Source organism: Neomonachus schauinslandi, chromosome 1 (genome assembly GCF_002201575.2).
Source record: "Neomonachus schauinslandi chromosome 1, ASM220157v2, whole genome shotgun sequence".
Lineage (NCBI taxonomy): Eukaryota > Metazoa > Chordata > Mammalia > Carnivora > Phocidae > Neomonachus > Neomonachus schauinslandi.
In genome coordinates this window covers 196,560,322-196,583,918 of record NC_058403.1, presented here as the reverse complement: position 1 = coordinate 196,583,918, position 23,597 = coordinate 196,560,322, and the positions used below count along the sequence as shown (strand labels likewise).

General features: G+C 48.8%; 1 protein-coding gene across 3 annotated transcripts in view; it reads left to right on the top strand.

The window, feature by feature from the left end:
- The window catches only part of DAG1 (dystroglycan 1), a 69,881-nt gene extending 48,050 nt beyond the window's left edge, over positions 1-21,831 (top strand). For all 3 annotated transcript variants that reach the window (XM_044921629.1, XM_021686895.1, XM_021686896.1), the window contains exons 2-3: positions 1,514-1,895; positions 17,021-21,831. In XM_044921629.1, the coding sequence (XP_044777564.1) occupies positions 1,620-1,895; positions 17,021-19,420 (2,676 nt within the window). In that variant the 5' untranslated portion in view covers positions 1,514-1,619 and the 3' untranslated portion in view covers positions 19,421-21,831. The remainder of the gene's footprint in view (positions 1-1,513; positions 1,896-17,020) is intronic.
- Positions 21,832-23,597: the final 1,766 nt, after the last annotated feature.

Here is a 23,597-nt window from a genome sequence, read left to right as displayed (position 1 = left end):
GCTTGCTTCTTTTCTAGAATGGGAAATTGCTCTGGTCACCTTGAGGACACCCAGCAAGTCCCATAATGCATCTTTGTGGCTCTCAGCCTCAGGGCAGGCGTTCTGAGCTGCCTGCACTGAAGCCAGTCAAAAGTATGAGGGACAATGTGCAGGGTTCTAATCTCTCTTTTGGGGGTGGGGAGCAAGAGAGGCCAAATGAGTTGTGTTCACTGGCACTGAATTTGCAAATACGGGTTTCATAAACAAGTCCTACGATTAGTGCTTGGGGTGTGAGGAGTGAGCAGTGCTGAACTTGTCTGTGCAAATACTTGGTTTTTTAGTCTCTTCAGAAGCATTGTTTTTTTTGTTGTTGTTGTTGTTGTTGTTTTTTTCGGCAGAGGGTGAAGGAGAAAGAGAATCTTAAGCAGGCTCCATGCCCAGTGTGGAGCCAGATGCAGGGCTCGATCTCACAACCCTGAGATCATGACCTGTGCCAAAATCAAGAGTTGAACACTTAACCAGTGCTTAACCAAGCCACCCAGGTGCCCCAAAAGCATTGTTTTAAGACTTCATAATTGTTACATTATCCACATTGCTTGGTCTCTATATATACAAAAAAAATTTTTCCCCCTGAAACATTTCAAAGTAAATTGCAGAGATTTTTGATACTTCAGCCCGAAATCCTTCAAAAGTAAGGACAGTCTCTTATAGAACCACACTACTATCATCTCACCTAAGAAAATTAACAATAAATCCAATCTCCAGCCCAGAGACAAAATTCCCCAATTACTCCTTTTGGAGCTGGGGTTTTGTGTTTTTTGTTTCTTGAAGTTTTTTAATTTTTAATTTTTTGTTTTAAGTAAATCCAGATCCAGTCAAGATGCACACACTACATTTGGTTGCTGTTTCTAAATCTAGAACAGCCCGCTTGTGTTTAGGGGTGTCAGCATTTGGACAGACCAGGCCAGTTATCTTGTAGAAGGTCCCATATTCTAGATGTCTGATTGTGTCTTCATGACTCCTATGTTTGCTATAAACTGGGAGTTAGGTCTAGAGCAGCACTGCCCAACAGCAATATAATGTGAGCCACACATGTGATTTAATATTTTCTGGTAGCCAAGTGAAAAAATAAAAATAAGGAGGAATTAATTTTGGTAATGTATTTTATTTAACGCATTTCTTTATCATTTATTAATGTAATTATTTACTTAACATTTAATAATATATTTTATATCCAAAATAATATCATTTCAATATGTAATCAATATTTTAAAAGTATTGAGGAGACATCTTACATTCCTTTTTTATGCTAACTTTTCAAAATTCAGTGTGTATTTTGCCCTTAATGGGCCAGCCACATTTCTAGTGCTCAGTGGCCACATGTAGCTGGTCCCTCTGTACTGGACAGCACAGGGTGAGACTTGATCCAACTCAGGGTAGATGTTTTTGTTAACCTTAGGGGGTAGTAACTGCCGTGTACAACTTGGAAACCATGGGGTCGGCTAAAGTCTGAGTCTATTGTCTTTTTTTTCAGGCCCTGGGATGGAGCAGGTGTGCAGAGGGTGAAGACCCAGCTCTGGGACCAAGTCACTTGCCTCCTTTCTTAGTGAGACTGTCGGCTTGAGCAGACCCAGGCCGGGATGAGGATGTCTGCAGGCCTTTGGCTGCTGCTCCCCCTCTGGGGGAAGACCTTTCTCCTTCTGCTTTCTGTGGCCGTGGCTCAGTCCCATTGGCCTTCAGAGGCCGGCAGGGACTGGGAGAACCAGCTCGAGGCGTCCATGCACTCAGTGCTCTCAGACCTTCACGAGGCTGTTCCCACAGTGGTGGGCATTCCTGATGGCACGGCTGTTGTTGGGCGCTCATTTCGAGTGACCATTCCAACAGATTTAATTGCCTCCACTGGAGAACTCATCAAGGTGAGACTGGATATAAAGCTTATGTGAATGGGGAAGAATTCTCATCTGCATTTTGGTTTTAGTTGTTTGCTTGTTTTTGTTTTTTTCGCTTTCCATTCTAAGTTCCAGCAGTTCTGAACTCAGTTCTTCCAGGACCTGTGCAGTTACCGTAAGAGAGGGACAACCACTGATACTTACAAGAGGGTCCCCAGATATCTCCGTATAGCATCTAAACTTTTATTCTTGCTCCCGTTTTTGAAGGTGTTACCATTAAAAAGCCTTTACATCTGTGGTTTGGAAACTTTCATGGTCATAGGGTAAGGTTTGATGGAAGGGCTTATGTGTAGAAAAAGGTCTTCTTTCATTAACCATGGTATTAAACCCAAGAAATACAGAACTTTGAAATGATTTGAACCTATTTTTATAATAAAGGTATAAGTAAATATAGAAGTTTTGCTCTTATTTGGTGTTGTATGTTTACTAATGTATTTGATTACTTAAGAACCGGTATTAGTATGCAGACTTCAGCCTTGCCCCATCTTCTTTGGTGAAGCAATCCAGAGAACAAGGGGACCTGAGACCCATGTGACAGGAGAATGTCTTGTCTGGCCCAAGATGGAAATCAGGTGAAATAGGAAGCTTTTGTGTCAAGAAGCACCATCCCTTTGTCTGGGGTTGTGGGTCCTTGGAATTTCCCCTGGATCCTGAGTGAGTTTGCATGGTGGCCACATGATGGGTAGGGTCTACCCCTCAAGTTATGAACATGTCTTAGAGCAGAGGTCAATTCTTTCTCTTAGAGGGCCAGATAGTAAATATTTTAGGCTTTGCAGGCCGTGTGGTTTCTTTTTTTTTTTTTTAAGATTTTATTTATTCATTTGAGACACAGAGATAGAGAGAGAGAGAGAGAGAGAGAGATAAAGCATGAGCAGGGAGAGGGGCAGAGGGAGAGGGAGAAGCAGGCTCCTCGCTGAGCCAGGAGCCCGATGTGGGGCTTGATCCCAGGACCCCGGGATCACGACCCGAGCCGAAGGCAGACGCTTAACCATCTGAGCCACCCAGGTGCCCGGCCGTGTGGTTTCTATTGCAACTCCTCAACCCTGCCAGTATAGTACAAAAGTAGCCATAGATAATGTGTAAATGAATGGGCATGAGCATGTTCCAATAAAACTTTACTTATGGACACTAAAACTAAAATTTGAATTTCATATAATTTCCGCATGTCAAAAGATATTCTTTTGATTTTTTTTTTCTCTCAATCATTTGAAAATGCAAAAACCATTTTTAGCTCATAGGCCATACAGAAACAGGTGGTAGGCCACATTTGGCTCTTGGCCATAGTTGTCCTATAGAATTCTTCCCCTAGAGGTGTGGCTTCAAAATGAACTAAAAATATCCCAAGATTTGTATTTTGTGTTGGTAGTTTTTATATCTCTTTTGCCTTTAGAATTCTGCAAACACATAGTGTTCTGGTTATCTATTGGTGTGTTTAAACCACCAAAAGTTAGTGGTTTAAAACTCCCAGTTTGTTTTGCTCACAATTTTGTGGCCAGGAATTCAGGGAGTCAGAGCTCATCTGGAAACCTCATTTCTGCTTCACATGGCACTAGCTAGAGTGGCTCATATGGGGCCGGAGGGTCAACTTCTAAGATGGCTCATTCATGGCTGACAAATTGGTGCTGCCTGTTGACAGGGAGCTTAGCCAGGGCTATTGGTCAGGGTCCTTGGTTCCTCTCCATGTAGACCTTTCCCTGGGCTGCTTGGATTTCCTCATAGCACAATTAGCTGGGTTCCAAGAAACAGGAAGTGGAAGCTGCCAGTCTCTTAAGGCCTGGCTTGGTAACTTGTATAGCAACACTTCATTGTACTTATTCATCAAAGCACACACAGCCTCTGGTGGGTTATTACCAACTTTCTCCTCTCTGACCCACAAGCCCTAGGCATCTAGATTAGACATGGTCACAAATGCTATGCCACTCTTCCCACTGAGAGGCGGATCTATGCCGCTTTCCCTTGAATCTGGGCGGACCCACTCCTTACCTGCACCTTCCCTGTGCTCCCTTCATTTTCCTTGCCGGCCCCCTTCTCTTTAGGTCATGGCTTGTTCTCAGGGTGGCCTTCTGATCTCAGAGACGGTCATTACTCTAAAGATCCTGGCTTAGTTCCACAGAGCTTGTTCTAGTTTGCAGAAGTTTTCCATGTCATCTTTGTAATTAATGCCCCAGCAAGCCAGATGCTAGTCTGACCATTAGAAAAAGAAGAGTGGCAGTTTTGGAGGTACAGTTCTTGTCCACCTTCAGATTTGATCTTCTGAATAGCCAAACCCTGTAGTGGTTGCCCTTGTTCCAGTGGTCACTGGAATGTTTTACATGGATTAGTTTTGACGAAAGGTGCCTTGAATCAATACAGTGAGTGGTATTTGCTGTATCTGGCAGAGAAATATTTAACAGGCTTATTCACCAGGGGAGTAAAGAGATTTTACTGGGAAAACAGGATTTTATCTGAGCACATTTATCTGTAGAAAGCAGACCATTTAGTAGCTGATCAGCCTGTAGAAAAACAGATGAAAATGTGTGACTATTCCAGACAGTCTTACCATCAGGGTTATGTGGGGTGGGAAATCAGATCAGAAAGCATGACTTCATCTCTGAAGCTTCGGTTTCCCTATATGTGAAACATGATTAATAAATATTTATATAAAAAGTCTTTTATTTTCTCATTATAATAATGATACATAAATGTGTGTTGTAGAAAAGGGTGAAAGAAAAATCTCTTGTGGTTCCTGCCACTCAGACTGAACTCTTTGATCATTTTCTGTGTTCATAAGGAGGTGTCCATATCATACACACACAGACATCTTAGACTTGGAATCATACCATATATATTTTTTTATTTTTAAAATTTTAATTTTGTTATTTATTTATTTAAAATCAATTGATATATATTATTAGTTTCAGAGGTAGAGGTCAGTGATTCATCAGACTTATAATACCCAGTGCTCATTACATCCTGTGCCCTCCTTAATGTCCATCACCCAGTTACCCCATCCCCTCACCCACCTCCCCTCTAGCAACCCTCAGTTTGTTTTCTGTAGTTAAGAGTCTCTTACGGTTGGGCGCCTGGGTGGCTCAGTTGGTTAAGCGACTGCCTTCGGCTCAGGTCATGATCCTGGAGTCCCGGGATCGAGTCCTGCATCAGGCTCCCTGCTCGGCAGGGAGCCTGCTTCTGCCTCTGACCCTCCCCCCTCTCATGTGCTCTCTCTCTTTCATTCTCTGTCTCAAAAAAAAAAAAAAAAAAAAGAGTCTCTTACGGTTGTCTCCCTCTCTGATTTTGTCTTATTTTATTTTTCCTTCCCTTCCGGGCGCCTGGGTGGCTCAGTTGGTTAAGCAACTGCCTTCGGCTCAGGTCATGATCTTGGAGTCCCGGGATCAACTCCCACATCGGGCTCCCTGCTCAGCGGGGAATCTGCTTCTCCCTCTGACCCTCCCCCTCTCATGCTCTCTCTCTCCCATTCTCTCTCTCAGATAAATAAATAAAATCTTTAAAAAAAAAAAATATTTTTCCTTCCCTTCCCTTATGTTCATCTGTTTTGTTTCTTAAATTCCACGGAAGATGAGTGAAATCATACGGTATTTGTGTTTCTCTGACTGACTTATTTCACTTAACATAATACCCTCTAGTTCCCTCCATGTCGTTGCAGATGGCAAGATTTCATTGTTTTTGATGGCTGAGTAATATTCCATTGTATATTTGTATCACATTTTCTTCATCCATTCATCTGTTGATGGACATCTGGGCTCTTTCCACATTTTGGCTGTTGTGGACATTGCTGCTATAAACATTGGGGTGCATGTGCCCCTTTGAATCTGTGTTTGTACCCTTTGGATAAATACCTAGCAGTGCAATTGCTGGGTTGTAGGGTAATTTTTTTTTTTTTTTTAACATTTATTTAGAGTCTGGGATGCCTGGGTGGCTCAGTTGGTTGAGCGTCTGACTCTTGATTTAGCTTAGGGTTGTGAGCCCACATTGGGCTCCGTGCTCAGCAGGGAGTCTGCTTTTCTCCCTCAGCCTTTCCCGCTGCTGGTGCACACACGTGTGCGTGCTCTCTCAAATAAATCTTAAAAAAAGAGATTTATTTATTGGGGTGCCTGGGTGGCTCAGTCGGTTGAGTGTCCAACTCTGGATTCCGGCTCAGGTTCTGGTCTCCAATGTGGGACTGAGCCTCACATCAGGCTGCATGCTGGGCGAGGAGTCTGTTTGGGGATTCTCTCCCTCTCCCTCTTCCCCACCCCCAGCTCACACTTGCACTCTCTCAGATAAATAAATCTTTAAAAAAATATTTATCTGAGAGAGAGAGAGAGCAGGGGGCGGGTGGGGCAGAGGGAGAGAGAGAATCTCAAGCAGACTCCCTGCTAAGCGTGTAGCTGATATAGGGCCTGATCCCATGATCCTGAGATCATGACCTGAGCCGAAATCAAGAGCTGGAGTCTTAACCAACTGAACCACCCAGGTGCCCCCATACTGGAAATATTTTTAAACCTACTTTTTTTTTTTTTTTTTTTTTAAGATTTCTTTATTTTAGAGAGAGCAGGGGCAGAGGGAGAGGGAGGGAGAATCGCAAGCAAACTCCCTGCTGACCGCAGAGCCTGACAGGGACTCAATCTCACAACCCTGAGATCATGACCTGACCAAAACCAAGTCGGATACTCAACCGACTGAGCCACCAAGGCACCCCTAAACCTACCTTTTTTTATTCACTGTAGCTTGATTTTTTTTCCCTCATGGTCATTAAGTATTCTTTGGGAATGTGACTTTTAATGACTTGCCCGATATTCTTATGTATGTGAGGAATATTTCAGATCTTGGTCCCAAGGAGTGTTGTTGAGGTGACTTCCAAATGGTATCCATCACTACTACCATCATCCAAGCTACCACTTATTTGCCTCTTCCCAGGTTGTCTCCCTCCCCTCAGGCTGTTTTCCACACTGAGGTAAGAGTTGTACTTATCTTGGTAAAGCTTAAATCTGCTAATACCTGCCTTTCCCCCAACCATTACTGAGTTGCACTTAGGATCAAGGCCCATGTGATCTGGTCTTTGGCCTCCTCTCTCTCCTCTTTCCCTTCGCATATCATGTCTTAGCCACACTGGCCTCTTTCTTGCCCCAAGGACATGCCAAGCTCAGGGTCTACCCTGGCCTCTGACACACACTTTCTTCTGTTGGCTGGGGTCCTGTCACCTCTTTCAGGCTCATCTTGAGTCCTTTCCTTCCACCCTGATAAAAGCAGCTTTCCCACAAAACCTTATGTTATCTTCTTAGCAAATTTCTGTACTTGAAATTCTTGGTTTTTATTAGTCTGCATGTTTGACTCCCATCACATAGTAGCTGCTCAGATGTTTATGCGCTGGCAGAGGGAATGAGGACCCCTTCAGGACCCCTGTAAACTTGCTTTGGATTGTCAAAGCCTATGAAACTAAACTTGTCCGAGTCTCATGTGGGGTTTCCAGGTGAGGGTTGGTCTTCTAACCATTTTGGACGTGGTCGAGTTACCTAATGAGGATTCACAAGCAGAGCCGGGTCCTGTTCTGAGATTGGATGAGATTTGATAGTGTGGTTGTCCTTCTTGCTGTGACTGGTCAGGGGATGTGCATGGGGATTGGTGATGGACTAAGTCAGTATTTGCCACAGACTAAGCAGTCATAATAGTCTATTGAAGGGATAGAAAAGTAAGTCTCATTCTAAGTGAGCTGCCCTGGCCACCTGCAAGCCTTGTTTGACCTGTGTGCATCGAACCCTGGTTATGCTATTTCAAGAGGTTGTGGCAACTCTGGGAGTCACGGTGGCAGAGGGTGTATTGCTTTGCATCAGCCAAATGTGCCCATCAGTAACATCAGCTTCCCAAGGCAAGGGCTTCCCTGTACTTTACACACCAGGCCTCAAGGAAATAAAAGAAGAGGGGACCCACCTGCCTGGAGGAGGTGGCCCTGAGGTCCTAGACTCTCTGCTCTGCCTCACGCCTGACATCCTTTCGTGTCCAGACAGCCCTTGTTCAGTTTCAGCTTGCCCAGCACCTCTTGCTTCTCCTGCTGTTCTCTAGCTCTGCCTCGAGAATCGATTTGCTGTTATCGACCCCAGCTTAACTCCCAGATGGATTCCATTGACCTGATGGTGCCAGCAGGGGCTGTGGGATACCTCCAGGCCCAGTGGCCAGCATGACCTTCTGGAGAGACTTGTGCCTCAGGACTCTGTTGTCTCCTGTGGCCTTAGGACACTCTAAAGCAGGTGGTCCTTGCATGTGCTCCCTTGGACCACACTAGATACCTGTATGCAAAGCTCACCCCAGGTCAGCTGTCCTTTGCTCTCACAGATGCCTTTAGACTCTAGAGCGCCCTCCCTCCTTGTCAGGGTTTGTGGGGATGGGTCCCACAGAAGCCAGCTTGGCCTTTGTTGGCTAGATCATCGGCTGTCCCAAGTTGGCCACAGTTGACTCTTGCCTCCCTCAGGAGTGGCTCCAGCTCCCTGCAGGTGCCTCTCCTCTGACTTGAGTGAGCGAGGGACTGGCTGAGGAAGGTGATTACGTGCCTGGAGACGTTCTTACCCCTCCTTTCTAGGGTAGTCAGGAGAGACATCATTGCATCTCATGAAATGATTGGCTGCCCCTTCAGATGTCTCATTTGGGTAGAGCTGCAAGGTTGGCTTTTCATTCCCGCTTCCCCTTATCCTCCTAGCCTGGAGACAATGTGGACTTTCCCTCAGCCCAAGATGTCAGCAGACTGGGAGCAGCCCTTCTTGGGACTGTGCTCTTAGCTGCTGGCGTGGGCCCCCAATTGTTCCCCCGAGAACAATGGGTACTCTTTTTGGCCAGGAAGGGGAACTCATGAAAGGACTGTTTCTTTGGATGCTTTGAGAGCTGTGTGGCGTCCCCGCCTGCATGAGATGAACTGCAGTTTCTTCCTGCCTCGAGTGGGTGTTCCCTGGCTCTGAATGGACCCCTTGTGAACATAGCACACCGGGAAGTGCGGGTTGGCGAGGGAAGGCATCTTGGGGGTGGGTTGTAAGAATGACATTTGCCCAGACACATCAACTCAAATACTTACTGAAGTGTAGACTTTACTTCTGTGTTTAAAAAAAAAAAAAGAAAGAAAAAAAATTTACTGACAAGGGCTGAAGGAACATGACAAAGTAAAAATAGATGACATTGGGATTGAAGGACTGACTGTGAGAATTTTATTAATGGCTGTAACTATGCTAAGCTGTCCCTTTTGGCTGAAAAAAGATTAATTTTTGTTTTTAGATGAGAACAGTTAACATCAGGTAAAATGCTTCATAACTCAGACCTGGAGGGCACTGGCTGGACTGGACAAGTTGCGTTCAGCATGTGATCCTGTGGCCTTGGCCTTAATGGCAAGGTTTGAGGCTTGTGCTGGTTTGAGGCTTGCAGGTCCACCAAAGATTGTCTCTCGTGGGTGTGGCTCTGCTTTACTCGGCAAAGCAAAGGCCCCTCATACCCACTTCCACTGTGGTTCCTCATCTTATGTGGGGACAAAGTTTTGGCTCTTTGGTCTCAAGCCAGAGGTTCTTCCTGTTGACTTGTGCCATCTCCCTGCAGCCCAGTCATGTAACTGTCCGTGTGCATCATTTACAGAAGCTGAGCTTGGCCAAAGAGTAGATTTGTCTCATTGTCATAGTCCAGGGCCCAGATACAGGATCGCCCTGATGTATCACGGGGGCCTCTGAAACTTGGCTGGAGGCTCAGACTCCATCAGAAGGACAATTTCCTATCTCCCTAGGCAGAGGAGACCACATAGTAGGCCTGTGCAGAGGATGCCTTGATCACTTCATGTGTCAGTGCCATTAGGGTGTTCCGTGTGGTACCCAGCCATAGATGGCTCCAGGTTGGCCCAACTTTGCAACTTGGCTGAGGAGTGGGGAGCTGAAGGGTCAAGGGCCAGTAACCAGGTCTGAGGGATGACAAGGACTTTGCCAGGGAAGGCTGCTAGAGGCCTAAGCAGTGGGGTATCCTAGGGCAGTAGTCTGTGCCACTTTGAAATGGACCACTGAGGGGCACCTGGGTGGCCTAGCTGGTCAAGTGGTTGACTCTTGATTTTGGCTCATGTCGTGATCTCAGTGTCATGGGATTGAGTCCTGTGATAGACTCCGTACTCAGTGTGGAATCTGCTTGTCCTCCCATTTTTTAATTGGATTCTTTGTTTTTTGGGTGTTGAGTTGTATAAGTTCTTTATATGTTTTGGATACTAACCCTTGAATGGATATGTCATTTGCAAATATCTTCTCCCATTCAGTAGGTTGCTTTTTAGTTTTATTGATTGTTTCCTTCACTGTGTAGAAACTTTTTATTTTGATTATAGTCCCAATAGTTTATTTTTCCTTTTGTTTCCCTTGTCTCAGGAGACCTACCTAGAAAAATGTAGCTATGGCCAGTGTCATAAATTACTGCCTGTGCTCTCTTCTAGGATTTTTATGGTTTCAGGTCTCACATTTAGGCCTTTAATCCATTTTTTAATTTTTGTGTAGGGTATAAGAAAGTGGTATAATTTCATTCTTTTGCATATAGCTGACCAGTTTTCCTAACACCATTTGTTGAAGAGACTGTCTTTTCTCCATTGGATATTCTTTCTTTCTGTGTCGAAGATTAATTGACCATATAACTATGGGTTAACTTCTGGGTTTTCTGTTCTGTTCCATTGATCTGTATGTTTGTGCCAGCACCATACTGTTTTGATTACTACAGCTTTGTAATATAACTTGAAGACTAGAATTTTGATACCTCCAGTTTTGTTTCTCTTTTTCAAGGTTGCTTTGGCTAGTCAGGGTCTTGTGTGGTTCCATACAAATTTGAGGATTGTTTGTTCTAGTTCTGTGAAAAATGCTGTTGGTATCTTGATAGGGATTGCATTAAATCTGTAGATTGCTTTTGGTAGTATAGAGATTTTAATCATATTTATTCTTCCAGTCCGTGAGCGTGGACTGTCTTTCCATTTCTTTGTGTTGTCTTCAATTTCTTTCATCAGTGTTTCTTTTTTTTTTTAAGATTTTATTTATTTATTTGAGAGAGAGATCATGAGCATGAGAGAGATCACAGGGTAGAGGGAGAAGGAGACTCCCTGTTGAGCAGGGAGCCCAATGCTGGACTCGATCCCAGGACCCCGGGATTACGACCTGAGCCGAAGGCAGATGCTTAACCAACTGAGCCATCCAGGCACCCTCATCAGTGTGTTTTCTAGTTTTCAGGGTACAGGTCTTTAACTTCTTTGGTTAAGTTTATTCCTAGATATTTTATTACTTTTGGTATAATTCTAAGTGGGATTGTTTTCTTAATTTCTCTTTCTGCTGCTTCATTATTATTAGTGTATAGGAATGCAACAGATATCTGTACATTGATTTTGTATCCTGCGACTTTACTGAATTCATTTATCCGTTCTAGCAGTTTTTTGGTAGTCTTTTCTATATACAGTATCATGTATCTGCAGTAGTGAAAATTTTACTTCTTCCTTACCAATTTGGATGCTCTTTTTTTTCCTTTTTGTTGTCTAATTGCTATAGCTAGGACTTCTAGTACTATGTTGAGTGAAAGTGATGAGAGGTGTCATCTTTGTCTTGTTCCTGACCTTAGGGGCAAAACTCGTTTTTCCCCGTTGAGTGTGATGTTAGCTGTGGGTTTTTCATATATGGCCTTTATTGTGTTGAGGTATGTTCCCTCTAGACCTACTTTGTTGAGGGTTTTTATAATGAATGTATGTTGTACTTTGTCGAGTGCTTTTTCTGCATCTATTGAAATGATCATATGATTTTTATCCTTTCTTTTATTGATGTGACATATCACATTGATTATTTGCTAATACTGAACCACCTTTGCATCCCAGGAACAAATCCCACTTGATCATGGTGAACGATTTTTTTAATGTATTGTTGGATTCAGTTGGCTAGTATTTTGTTCAGAATTTTTGCATCTGTGTTCATCAGAGATACTGGCCTGTAGTTCTCTTTCTTTGTGGTGGCTTTATCTGGTTTTGATATTGGAAACTTGCATTTTGATGAAGGATTAAGTACTGGAAGTTCCTCTGCCCGTTTGCTCTCTGTCCAAGCTTAGGATACTGAGTTGGGATGAGACACGTTGCTTGTGTTGCATGGTGTTTAGAACAGATGCTGTATCTTTATCAAACTGGTGTTTGACGTTCTACTGTGTGTGAGAGGGCAGCAGTGAGGCAGTTGGAGAGAATGCCCCAGAACTGAACAGGGAGTCAGTTACTAGTTATCTGCTAATATAGACTAAAGAGTGACCAAAACCTTCACACTTGGCAGTTCTGCAGTCATTGGTCATGGTGACTCATTGTGGGCATTGCTGGGCGGGTAGTCTTTGGAGCTTCATAAGGGTCTGCCCAAGTTTTGTGGTTTTGATTCTTAGTTTTTGGATGTACTTTGTGGATCAAGATTTCTAAAACTGGGTGTGGGGCAGTTGGAGATCTTGTTTTCCTCAGTGGTGGGCTTGCCTTCTATCTCAGAAGCATGTCTTCTCTGAGGGTTGCTGAAATTGGAAAGATTTCTGGCTCTTTCTGTGTGAACCTGTGAGCTAGAGCCTATGATTTTCTTAAATCAGCCTTCTTCCTGCAGTTTCTGCCCCCTACAGGTGTTCCCACTGGCAGCCTGAAGGCTTCTTTCCAAGGTGGCTGCTTTATAAGGTTAGCAGGCCTTGCCTCCCCCAATTCCAAGGCAGTGTTGGTATCTGGTGATGGAGGGCTGAGTGATCTGAAACCCTGGGAGAGTCCCATGACCTGGACCAGCCTGTCACCCAAACACGTGCTGGTGCTCTGTTTCCCGCCTCTTATCTGTCATTCCTGCCATTAAGGGTTAGTTGTGGGTGGTACAATAGGGCAGAAATCTTTATGTGAATAAACCCAGAGACTCCAAGGACAGTCTGAATCTCATGTGCAAACGTGCCAGGATAGAGCACATCTGTTTGAGACTGAAGAAGTGAATGCTGGTCTTTGGGTTGCCCCTGCAGCAAGTTCTCTCCTCCCCCAGGCCCCTCAGGGTTTTCATCCACTCCTGGCAGATAGTTCTCAATAGGCAAGCAAGTCCCCGAGGGCCCCAGGGCCCTACTCCCCTGTAGAGTCCTGGCTTCCCCTTCCTGTGGCCTCCCCACTTCCCTTTGATGCTTGGAGCTTCTGCTTTGGGGGATGACCAGGGAGAAAAGGTCACAGTGTGTGATGGGTCCAAGGCCAGAAGCAGGACCGGGGAGTGGACTCTCAACCTATTGCTGCAGCAGCCTCACAGTGCGGACTGGGTCCTCTCAGCCCAGGAGTGGGCGGGGAACCGCACCCACAGAGAATCCAGCATGTGCCTGGCCCTGTGATTGTACAAGGATGCCATCGTTTTCCCCTTTTTACAGATGAGAAAACCGGGGCTGAGGTTGGGTCAAGTTTCAGCCTGCCTGGAACTGGGATTCAGCCAAGGACTCCTGGAGATGGGGCTTCCTGTCGCGTCTGCTCTTGTTATAGGGAACTATGAGTCCTGGCTTGTCGGGGGCAGGTCTTTTAGGAGGAACTTTCATATCCTGCTTTGCCCTTCGGCCCTGAGAGGAAAAGCGTTCTAGAGCTTGGAAGTTTTGAAAGCTTGGGAAGATGTGTGGAGTTCCCCTGGGCTGAGGGGCTCCTGCTTTGACAGGGTAGAGCAGGTGTTGGATTTCAGAGCATTCCCTCAACTGAGTGCCCTCAAGAGGGAGGGACTGTTAGTGGAATCCTTCAGGGACTGTGGACACTGCCAGCCCTTTAGGCATGTTCAGGCTTCCCAGTGCAGGGGCTTTCTCCAAATGGCCTTGAAAATGCAGAGATGCCAGCTTGCTTGTGACTTGGTTGCATTCCTTGTAGAGCTTGTATTTGTTTCGCTCCTTGTGGCCCTTCATTGAAGCGAATCACTGCCACTTAAAGTGCTCCCTGGGCCCCACATTCCCAATACCAGGATGCTCAGAGATGCATGGATGTTAGAACTTTCAGGTTGGTACCTTTCCTTCCTGTCTGAGGAGTACCCAGGACCCTGGGGACTGTCTGCTTCAGATTTATAGATGCGGGTCGGATACCTGTCCCGTGGCAGGGCATGGCCAACGCTCCAGGATCGTGAGGAGCCAGGATCTGCAGAAGGGAAGGCAGAAGTGCAGGTTGAAGAGGCTGTTAGATGTTTTTTTTTTTTTAAGATTTTATTTATTTGTGAGAGAGAGCGCACAAGCAGGGGGAAGTGGCAGGAAGAGGGAGAAGCAGGCTTCCTGCTGAGCAAGGAGCCCGATGCGGGACTCGATCCCAGGACTCCGGGATCATGACCCGAGCCGAAGGCAGATGCTTAACCGTCTGAGCCACCCAGGTGCCCTGGCTGTTAGATGTTATTAGCATGTAATAATGTTACTTAGCATAGTTTAGATAAGTGTATGTCTTCCGAGGGTGGCCGTGTGGGAGCCTTGGCCAAAGAGTGGCTTGAGCTTATTCCTTAGGAAATGTCTGGCAGCAGGCCTGTGGCTGTTGGGGTCAGCAGAATAGGAATTGAGCCAGGCTGGGAGGCTTGAGGAGGTGGGGCCATTCTCAGTTTTCTCTGCTATAAAGTGCCCTTGGGTAGCTGGTGAGACTTGGAAAAGCACTGGGACTACTTACTCATCTGTGCTGATGGAACGCAAAGGGCTGGGCACAGGCATAGCCACCTGGATACTCAGGAATGTCCCATGGGCCTGGCCAGCCAGTTGGTACCCACTGCCAGAGCCTGTCCTGGTCTCTCTCCCAGCCCTGTTTGGTCTTCTCTACAGGTGGCGTCTCCTTGGATGACTTCACCTTGAGCTCTCCATTCTAGGCCCTCCCTCTGCTGGGTGTCCTGTCATCCCAGTGGTGGCCATTGGGATGGAGTGCAGTGAGGAAACACGCTTGGGTTGCTGGAAACCTGGCTACACCCTGGCTCACCTACTGTCCGCCTCTGAGAACCCCAAGCTATACCCCACCGTTGTAAAACGTTTCATGGTTCCATGACTACTCCATTTGGGCCTTGACAGCTTTGCTTCCTATTTTCTGCAAAATGAGAGCATTTAGCCTTTGCTTTACATGTTTATATGTGGATATGACAGTTTTCATATTTGATATAACTGAACCAAAACATTGGAAATAAGTATTATTTTTGTAGCTAAAAAAGATTTTAAAGGAAAAATATATTTAGTGTTTTTAAAGACACACCATGTTTACAGATACTTTGTCATTCTGAATGTTGGGTGTGTTTGCAGTGGATGGTGACTGACAGGAAGGGGGTTCTTAGTGGTGCCTTAGGTAGATGGTGGTGCACCTCGAGTTGCTGTGGTGTCACAAAAGAAGCTATTCATAGACCCTCTGTGATCTCAGTGGCTCAGAAGCAGTCACTAAAGGACAGCCCCAATAACAGTAACTTCTAATAATGTCACATGTCTTCTCGTGGGTTTTTGGAGGTAGGAAATCTGTTTATAGGGTAGTAAGTATCTCGTCTGGTCAGATTGATGGAATGACATGCACCTGGCCATGGGTCCTGACTAGGAAGATCAGGTATGGGTCTCCTTCCCAGTCAGGCACCTGGCTTTTGGCAAGAGGAATTCTGAGGAACCAGAGCCTCTAGGGAGCCCAGCAGAAGCCCTCTGGCCTTCCTGCTGCGGGTAGAGAAGCATTTTAGTGTCCCTCTGCTGAAAAGCAGTGGCCATGCAGGGCCATCCCTGGGCTGAGGCTGGCAGTTAAGACGTGCTGTCTCTTGGCCATTGTTGTCTCTGGGCTTGAGACGGAACAGGACCGTGGAGCTGAGAGTGACGTTCGTTAGACCAGAGAGTGGGTGCCACCTTTCTTGGGTTGGGGGCAGGAATGGCGTTTCCCAGAGGTGAGAGTAGTCATAGATCGGCCCGAGCAAGAGGCAAGCCTTGCTTCCCTCTTGTCAGCTGATGGTAGAAGTTTCTCTGGCAGCATTCCTTTGGGTACCTTGATTATCACCAGTCATGTCCCTGTGGAAAAGGACTTCTGCCCTAAAATAGGAGCACCTGGGAGGTGCTGTTGAGTGGAGTAAGGGGGTGAGCTCCTCAAGGCCTGCTTCTGGGGCCTGGGCTCTCCAAGGACAGAGGTGGGCTCTGTATATTTCCCAAACTTAGTTGACTAAAGAACTCTCCCTTAGAGAGACCAGAGCTCCTTGGACTCTTTGATCAATACTCTTCTAGAGTTCCCCACGCTGGGTGTTGCCATTTTTCCTGAGGTTTGAAAAGCAGGGTTTTGTTTTTTTTTTTAAAGATTTTATTTATTTATTTGAGAGAGAGAGAATGAGAGAGAGCACATGAGAGAGGGGAGGGTCAGAGGGAGAAGCAGACTCCCTGCCGAGCAGGGAGCCCGATGCGGGACTCGATCCTGGGACTCCAGGATCATGACCTGAGCCGAAGGCAGTCGCTCAACCAACTGAGCCACCCAGGCGCCCTTTTTTTATTTTTTATTTTTTTTATTATTTATTTATTTATTTTTGAAAAGCAGGGTTAATTAAGACGTTAGATACGGCTAGCTGTATTTGCCATCCAGATGTGTCCCACTGTACTTGAATGTATGTCCAACTGACGTGGTAGTTGTAAGTGAGGCATCTGGGGACATTGAGTTGTCCCTTGCACCCAGGGCCATGTGCATTTCCACTTCTGGGCAGGAAGGGCATACGACTCGAGCAAAATTGTGTCTACAGAGGGCAGGGAGAAGTCTGAGACAGGGTTGGAAAGGAGTGCTGAGGGATGAGACACTTGGACCTGACTCCGCAGGCCAGGTGGGCGAGTAGGTGGCAGGGCATATCGCTGTTGTAGAAACCTGCAACGTTCTTGAGCTCCACGGCATCAGTTCTCTGGGACGAGATGTGTGTGTGAGTGCCATCACTGCTGTCTCCCCATAGTGTGGCCTTGGGCAATCATTTGCCTTCCAAGCTAGCCTATCTGGCAGCCCCAGTCTTTCTTGACAGGTGGAGGAGAGCTCCAGGAGAGGAGTTGGTTCCCCCAGCAGAAATTCTGAGTTATACCTTCAGCCTGTCGCACAATTCAGGCTGGGCCAGGAGGAACTGCTGTGATCATTGTCAGCTTATGCATCGACAGTACCCCTTAACTCATGCTGGTGTCTCTTTTAGGTGTCAGCAGCAGGGAAAGAGGCCTTGCCGTCCTGGCTGCACTGGGACCCGCACAGCCACACCCTGGAGGGCCTCCCTCTCGACACCGATAAGGGTGTGCATTACATTTCAGTGAGCGCCACGCGGCTGGGGGCCAACGGGAGCCACGTCCCCCAGACTTCCAGCGTGTTCTCTATTGAGGTCTACCCTGAAGACCACAGCGAGCCGCAGTCTGTGCGGGCGGCATCCCCAGACCCTGCTGAGGTGGTGTCATCGGCCTGTGCTGCCGACGAGCCTGTGACCGTCCTGACGGTCATTCTGGATGCTGACCTCACCAAGATGACCCCAAAGCAAAGGATTGACCTCCTGCACAGGATGCAGAGCTTCTCAGAAGTGGAGCTTCCCAACATGAAGCTGGTGCCCGTAGTGAACAACAGACTGTTTGACATGTCAGCCTTCATGGCTGGCCCGGGCAATGCGAAAAAGGTGGTGGAGAATGGGGCCCTGCTCTCTTGGAAGCTGGGCTGCTCCCTGAACCAGAACAATGTGCCTGATATTCGTGGTGTGGAGGCCCCTGCCAGGGAGGGCGCGATGTCTGCCCAGCTTGGCTACCCTGTGGTGGGTTGGCATATCGCCAACAAGAAGCCCTCCCTCCCCAAACGCATCCGGAGGCAGATCCATGCCACCCCCACACCTGTCACTGCCATCGGGCCTCCAACCACGGCCATCCAGGAGCCCCCATCCAGGATTGTGCCTACCCCCACGTCTCCAGCTGTTGCTCCCCCAACAGAGACAATGGCCCCTCCAGTCAGAGATCCTGTTCCTGGAAAGCCTACAGTCACCATTCGGACTCGAGGAGCCATTATTCAGACCCCAACCCTAGGCCCCATCCAGCCCACTCGAGTGTCAGAAGCTGGCACCACGGTTCCTGGCCAGATCCGCCCAACGATGACCATTCCTGGCTACGTGGAGCCCACGGCCGTCGCCACCCCTCCCACGACTACCACCAAGAAGCCACGAGTATCCACACCCAAACCAGCCACGCCTTCTACTGACTCCTCCACCACCACAACTCGAAGGCCGACCAAAAAGCCACGGACACCCCGACCGGTGCCGCGGGTCACCACCAAAGCTCCCATCACCAGACTGGAAACCGCCTCCCCACCTACTCGCATCCGCACCACCGCAAGTGGGGTTCCCCGTGGAGAACCCAACCAGCGGCCAGAGCTGAAGAACCACATCGACAGGGTGGATGCGTGGGTGGGCACCTACTTCGAGGTGAAGATCCCATCAGACACCTTCTATGACAACGAGGACACCACCACCGATAAGCTGAAGCTGACTCTGAAGCTTCGGGAGCAGCAGCTGGTAGGCGAGAAGTCTTGGGTGCAGTTCAACAGCAATAGCCAGCTCATGTATGGCCTGCCCGACAGCAGCCACGTGGGCAAGCACGAGTACTTCATGCACGCCACAGACAAGGGGGGCCTGTCTGCTGTCGATGCCTTCGAGATCCACGTCCACAAGCGCCCTCAAGGGGACAGGGCTCCTGCGCGGTTCAAGGCCAAGTTTATGGGCGACCCAGCCCCAGTGGTGAATGACATCCACAAGAAGATTGCCCTGGTGAAGAAGCTCGCTTTTGCCTTTGGGGACCGCAACTGCAGCACCATCACCCTGCAGAATATAACCCGGGGCTCCATCGTGGTGGAGTGGACTAACAACACGCTGCCCCTGGAGCCCTGCCCCAAGGAGCAGATTGCGGCGCTGAGCCGGAGGATTGCAGAGGATGACGGGAAGCCTCGGGCCGCCTTCTCCAACGCCTTGGAGCCTGACTTCAGGGCCATGAGCATCGCTGTGACAGGCTCGGGCAGCTGCCGGCATCTGCAGTTTATCCCCGCGGCGCCACCCAGTAGGGTGCCCTCAGAGGCGCCGCCCTCGGAGGTGCCGGACAGGGACCCCGAGAAGAGCAGTGAGGATGACGTTTACCTGCACACGGTCATCCCGGCTGTTGTGGTCGCAGCCATTCTGCTCATCGCCGGCATCATTGCCATGATCTGCTATCGCAAGAAGCGGAAGGGCAAGCTCACCCTCGAGGACCAGGCCACCTTCATCAAGAAGGGGGTGCCTATCATCTTTGCAGACGAGCTGGATGACTCCAAGCCTCCACCCTCCTCCAGCATGCCACTTATCCTGCAGGAGGAGAAAGCCCCTCTCCCCCCTCCTGAGTACCCCAGCCAGAGCGTGCCCGAGACCACTCCTCTGAACCAGGACACCGTGGGAGAGTACACGCCCCTGCGGGATGAGGATCCCAACGCGCCTCCCTACCAGCCCCCGCCGCCCTTCACGGCCCCCATGGAGGGCAAGGGCTCCCGTCCCAAGAACATGACCCCGTACCGGTCGCCCCCTCCCTACGTGCCCCCTTAACCCACAAGCGCCTGGGTGGAGGCAGGGGTAGGGCAGGGCCCTGGAGACAACACGGTGTTGTCTGTGGAGACCGGTGGCCTGCAGACCATCGCCCACTGGGAGCCGACACCTGACCTAGCACACACTGACACGCACGAGGCCTGGCCGAGCCCGCCCTCTCTGGTCCTCCAAAACCCCAAAGCAGCTGGAGAGACTTTGGGGACATTTTTACTTTTATTTTTTGCCTAACAGCTTTTTGTTTGTTCATAGAAAATTCTTTGCTGCGGTTTGGATGGCTGGCTCTGAAAGCACTGTTTGGAGTACAGGTAGATGAAGGGAGCGAGGAGCCGTGAACGAACTCGCAGGCAGTGCTGGGCGGCCTCCCGGCTCTCTGCGTTTTGCCTTTAACACTAACTGTACTGTTTTTTCTATTCACGTGTGTCTAGCTGCAGGATGTAACATGGAAAACGGTAGCTAAAGATTAAATTCAAAGGACTTTCAGAAGTTAAGGTTAAGTTTTTACATTTAATCTGCTGTTTACCTAAACTTGTATGTATAATTTTTGGGTGGGTATGGGAAATTGCTTTGCTAAAAATAAGCTCCCAGGGTGTTTCAAACTTAGAGAAGACCAAGGGACAGTATTTTTTATCAAAGGAATCCTATTTTTTCACACTATGTAAACTTGGTTGCTCTGATATGGCAGAGCCTGACTGGGGGCCTCCCGGCTGTGGCTCTGGGGCCAGGGCCCTGGTGCTGGGCTTGCTCTCCCGCTCTTGCCGGGGGCCAGAAGCTGGAGGGGCCTCTTGGCCGTGGACATCCACACCCCCACCCCATGCACGCTAGTGGCCCACCACCAAGGGGTCTTCATTTCCATGGAAAAGGGACTCCAAGAGGCAGTGGTGGCCGTGGCCCCCAACCTAGGTGCTCCAGGGTGGGCCGGCTGCTCGTGGGGGTGGCTGGGGAGGTCGAGGGACTCAACCACATCAACATATTTTCTTTTACCCTTCTGTGTTTTTTTCCCCCTCCTGAAAGGAATATCATGGTTTTTGAAACACTCAGTGGGGGACATTTTGGTGAAGATGCAATATTTTTATGTCATGTGATGCTCTTTCCTCACTTGACCTTGGCCGCTTTGTCCCAACAGTCCACAGCCCCACCCTGACCCACCCCACCCCTCTTCTCTGGCACTGCAGTCCTGGGCCTTGGGCTGGGAAAGGTCTGGTGGCGGGGGAGGAGTGCCAGCAATAGTTCATAGTAAAAATCTGTGGGCTCTCAAAGCTAATTTTTTACTAAAGTTTTTATACAGCCTCAAATTGTTTTATTAAAAAAAAGATTAAAAATGGTGATGCTTACAGCAGTTTGTACGAGCTCTTAGTGTTGATTCCATGGAACTGACGGCTTTGCTCATTTTGATTTTTTTTTACCCCCTTCTTTTCATAATGGTTTAAATTCTCAGATTACACTGGGCTTCTTTTGCCTTTTTTAGCAGAACGTCCGCCTGTCCATCTGCATCTCTGTCCCGTGACTCAGGGGTGCCCACTCTGCTTTGATTCTCCTCCTTTGGAAGAAACCATTTTGAGCATGACTTTTCTTGATGTCTCAGAGTTATTTTGGGTACCTTTTAGGGAGGAATGCCTTTTGCAATAATGTATCCCTTCCGTGATCGAGGGCTGGTGGGTGGACCCAGGCTCCCTTTGCACACCGAGCAGCCACTTCTAAGCCATATCGACTGTTTCACAGAGGATTTGCGTGTGCTGCCTCAGGAGGGGAGGGCTGGTCAGAGAGGAGGGGGTCTCCAGCCTGCCCTTCTCAGGAGGGCGTTCCCCCTGCGCCTTTCCCTACAGGGCCCAGCCTCTCTCCGCTGCCCAGCCCTTGGTGGGGTACTCAAGTGAGCAGTGCCCCTGTATGTGGGGGGGCCTGTGGCTGAGGGCTCAGTGGACCTCTGGTGACCGGGTCTCGTGCCTCCCCGCCCTGATCCAAGCCGGAGTTTCTCCATTGCCCCAGAGTCGAGCACAAGTGGGGTCTGACCTGGTGAGATTATTTTTGATGACCTCGTCAAAAAAATAAACAATTCCCAATGTTCCAGGTGAGGGCTTTGAAAGGCCTTCCAAACAGCTCCGTTGCCCCTAGCAACCCCACCATCGGGCACTGCCACGCAGAGACATGGCTGGCCCCAATGGCCTGTTGCCATAGCAACTGGAGGCGCTGGGGCAGTGAACAGAATAACAACAGCAACAATGCCCTTGCAGGCAGCCTCCTCCCCTGAGCGCCGGGCTGGCGATGGCCGTCGGGACTCTGTGACACAGAGCCAATCTTACATTCGAGTGCTCACCAACCACTGACATGTTTTTATTTCCTTCTATATGATTTTAAGATGTGTTTTCTGCATTCTGTATAGAAACATATCAAACTAAATAAAAGCAGTGTCTTTATTACAATGCCGTTGCCTCCAAGCATCTATTTCCCTGGCCCCTGCAATGTTGTAGGATATGAGTGGGGTACGGGTCTGGTTTTCACGTGACAGAGGGAAGACGGGACCCAGCCAGGCCCATTCAGAGGACTTGGAGGTGGCCTTCGTGCAGCTGACCTGATGGCCTCCATGCCTTACCATTTTTGTGCCCCTGAGAGGGGTGGGTCTGTGCTCACAGCTCTCCTTAGCCGCTCTTCTGCCTGAGCTGGCAGAGAAATCGTGAGCTTCAGTTTCCTCATCTGGGAGGATGGTGGGAAAGGTCCTGCCTGCCATAGCTGTCTGCCCCAGAGTGGGTAAGCCCCTGCAGTCCCACCTCAGCTCCTGCCCCAACTGTCTTGCGGTCTCGGGGCTGGCCAGTCTCCCAGGGAGTCTCAAGAAGGCAGGTTTGGCCTTGGCCTTTTAGTGGGGAGAAGGGGAGAATGGTTTCTGGCCAGACTGTTCTGCCCTGGCTGGGCCTATGTATTCTGGGGGCCTGCCCCGAAGTGCCCTCCTGGGATGGACAGGCCAGCTGGGTAGCATGACTCAGTGCCCAGGAAGAGGCTGGGTTGTCCTGGAACACTGCCCAGGGTGTGGGAGGCAGGGGGCACAGCAGCTGTGTCCAGTGGCAGGATCAGGAGCCATTGGTCACAGAACAACTGGTACCTCTTCTGGGCTTGCTCCCACCCCCACAGGGTCCTCACCATCTCCACCTGTAGCCCCCAGGCTGCTTCTCTGCTCATCATCTTTAAGACCCAGAGCTGAGACCTATCTCCTTTTGTAGGTGGAGCTGAGTTCCAACAAGTACTTGTGGAATACAACACTGGTAAGCACCAGGAAAGGCTGTCCCCAGTTCAGGGACATGGGCTTCAGCCCCTAGGCCTAGCAGCAGGGGCCCAGGAAATTGCCCTGCCCTTGCTTGCTCTGTTGGCCTCAGGAAGTTCTGCTTAATGTTTAACCCGAAACCACTGGATTATGAGTGGACTCATTATTCTGAACTCAAAGGGATTCCTGGCTTTGGCAGAGAATAGTAAGGTCAGCAGGGCCAGGAAGAAGCGAAGCCACAAGGGCCTCTGGCCTCTGTGTTGCCCTGCTCTTCTTTGGGAATATCTGATGTTTGGACCGGCAGACCCCTCTCCCCAGCACTACTGCAAAGTATGTTAACTTCTCCTTGGTAGGAGTGGGACTGTACTCAGGTCTGAGCTGGAGAGAGGGTGATGGAGGAAAGGAGCAGGAAGGAAGGGACACGGTTGAGGAGGGGACAGATCCACAGGAATCTGCCTTCCCATCTACCTCTGACCCAGGGCAAGTTCCTGGGATCCCTCTGGCCTGGCTTCCTTTTCTGTAAGGTGGGGACAGGACTGGTCTCCCAAGGGGTTCTAAGACACCCTGATAATTAGGATAAAGAGTCACTCCAGACACAACTGCCTGTAAAAGGGACAATCTGAGTGAGGCTGGGAGAATCTGCATTCTCTCCTAGTGTAAAAGCACTTCACTGGGTCAAGATCCTTGGGCTAGGCCTGGACCAAAGCTATTGGCTAGGAAATACTGGGATGTCTAGGAGCTCCTCTAGAATACCACTAGTTTGGTGGGAAAACTCCACATGACTCATCCTACTGCAGCCCGCAGCCTGGCCTCCACTTGTTCCCAGGCTGAACAAGCTCCTGGGAGAGGCCCTTTCCTAGCCCCTCTAAATCATGGAAGGCCCCACTCCAGTGTCAGCCTTTTGAGGGTGAGCTTCACTCCTTTCTA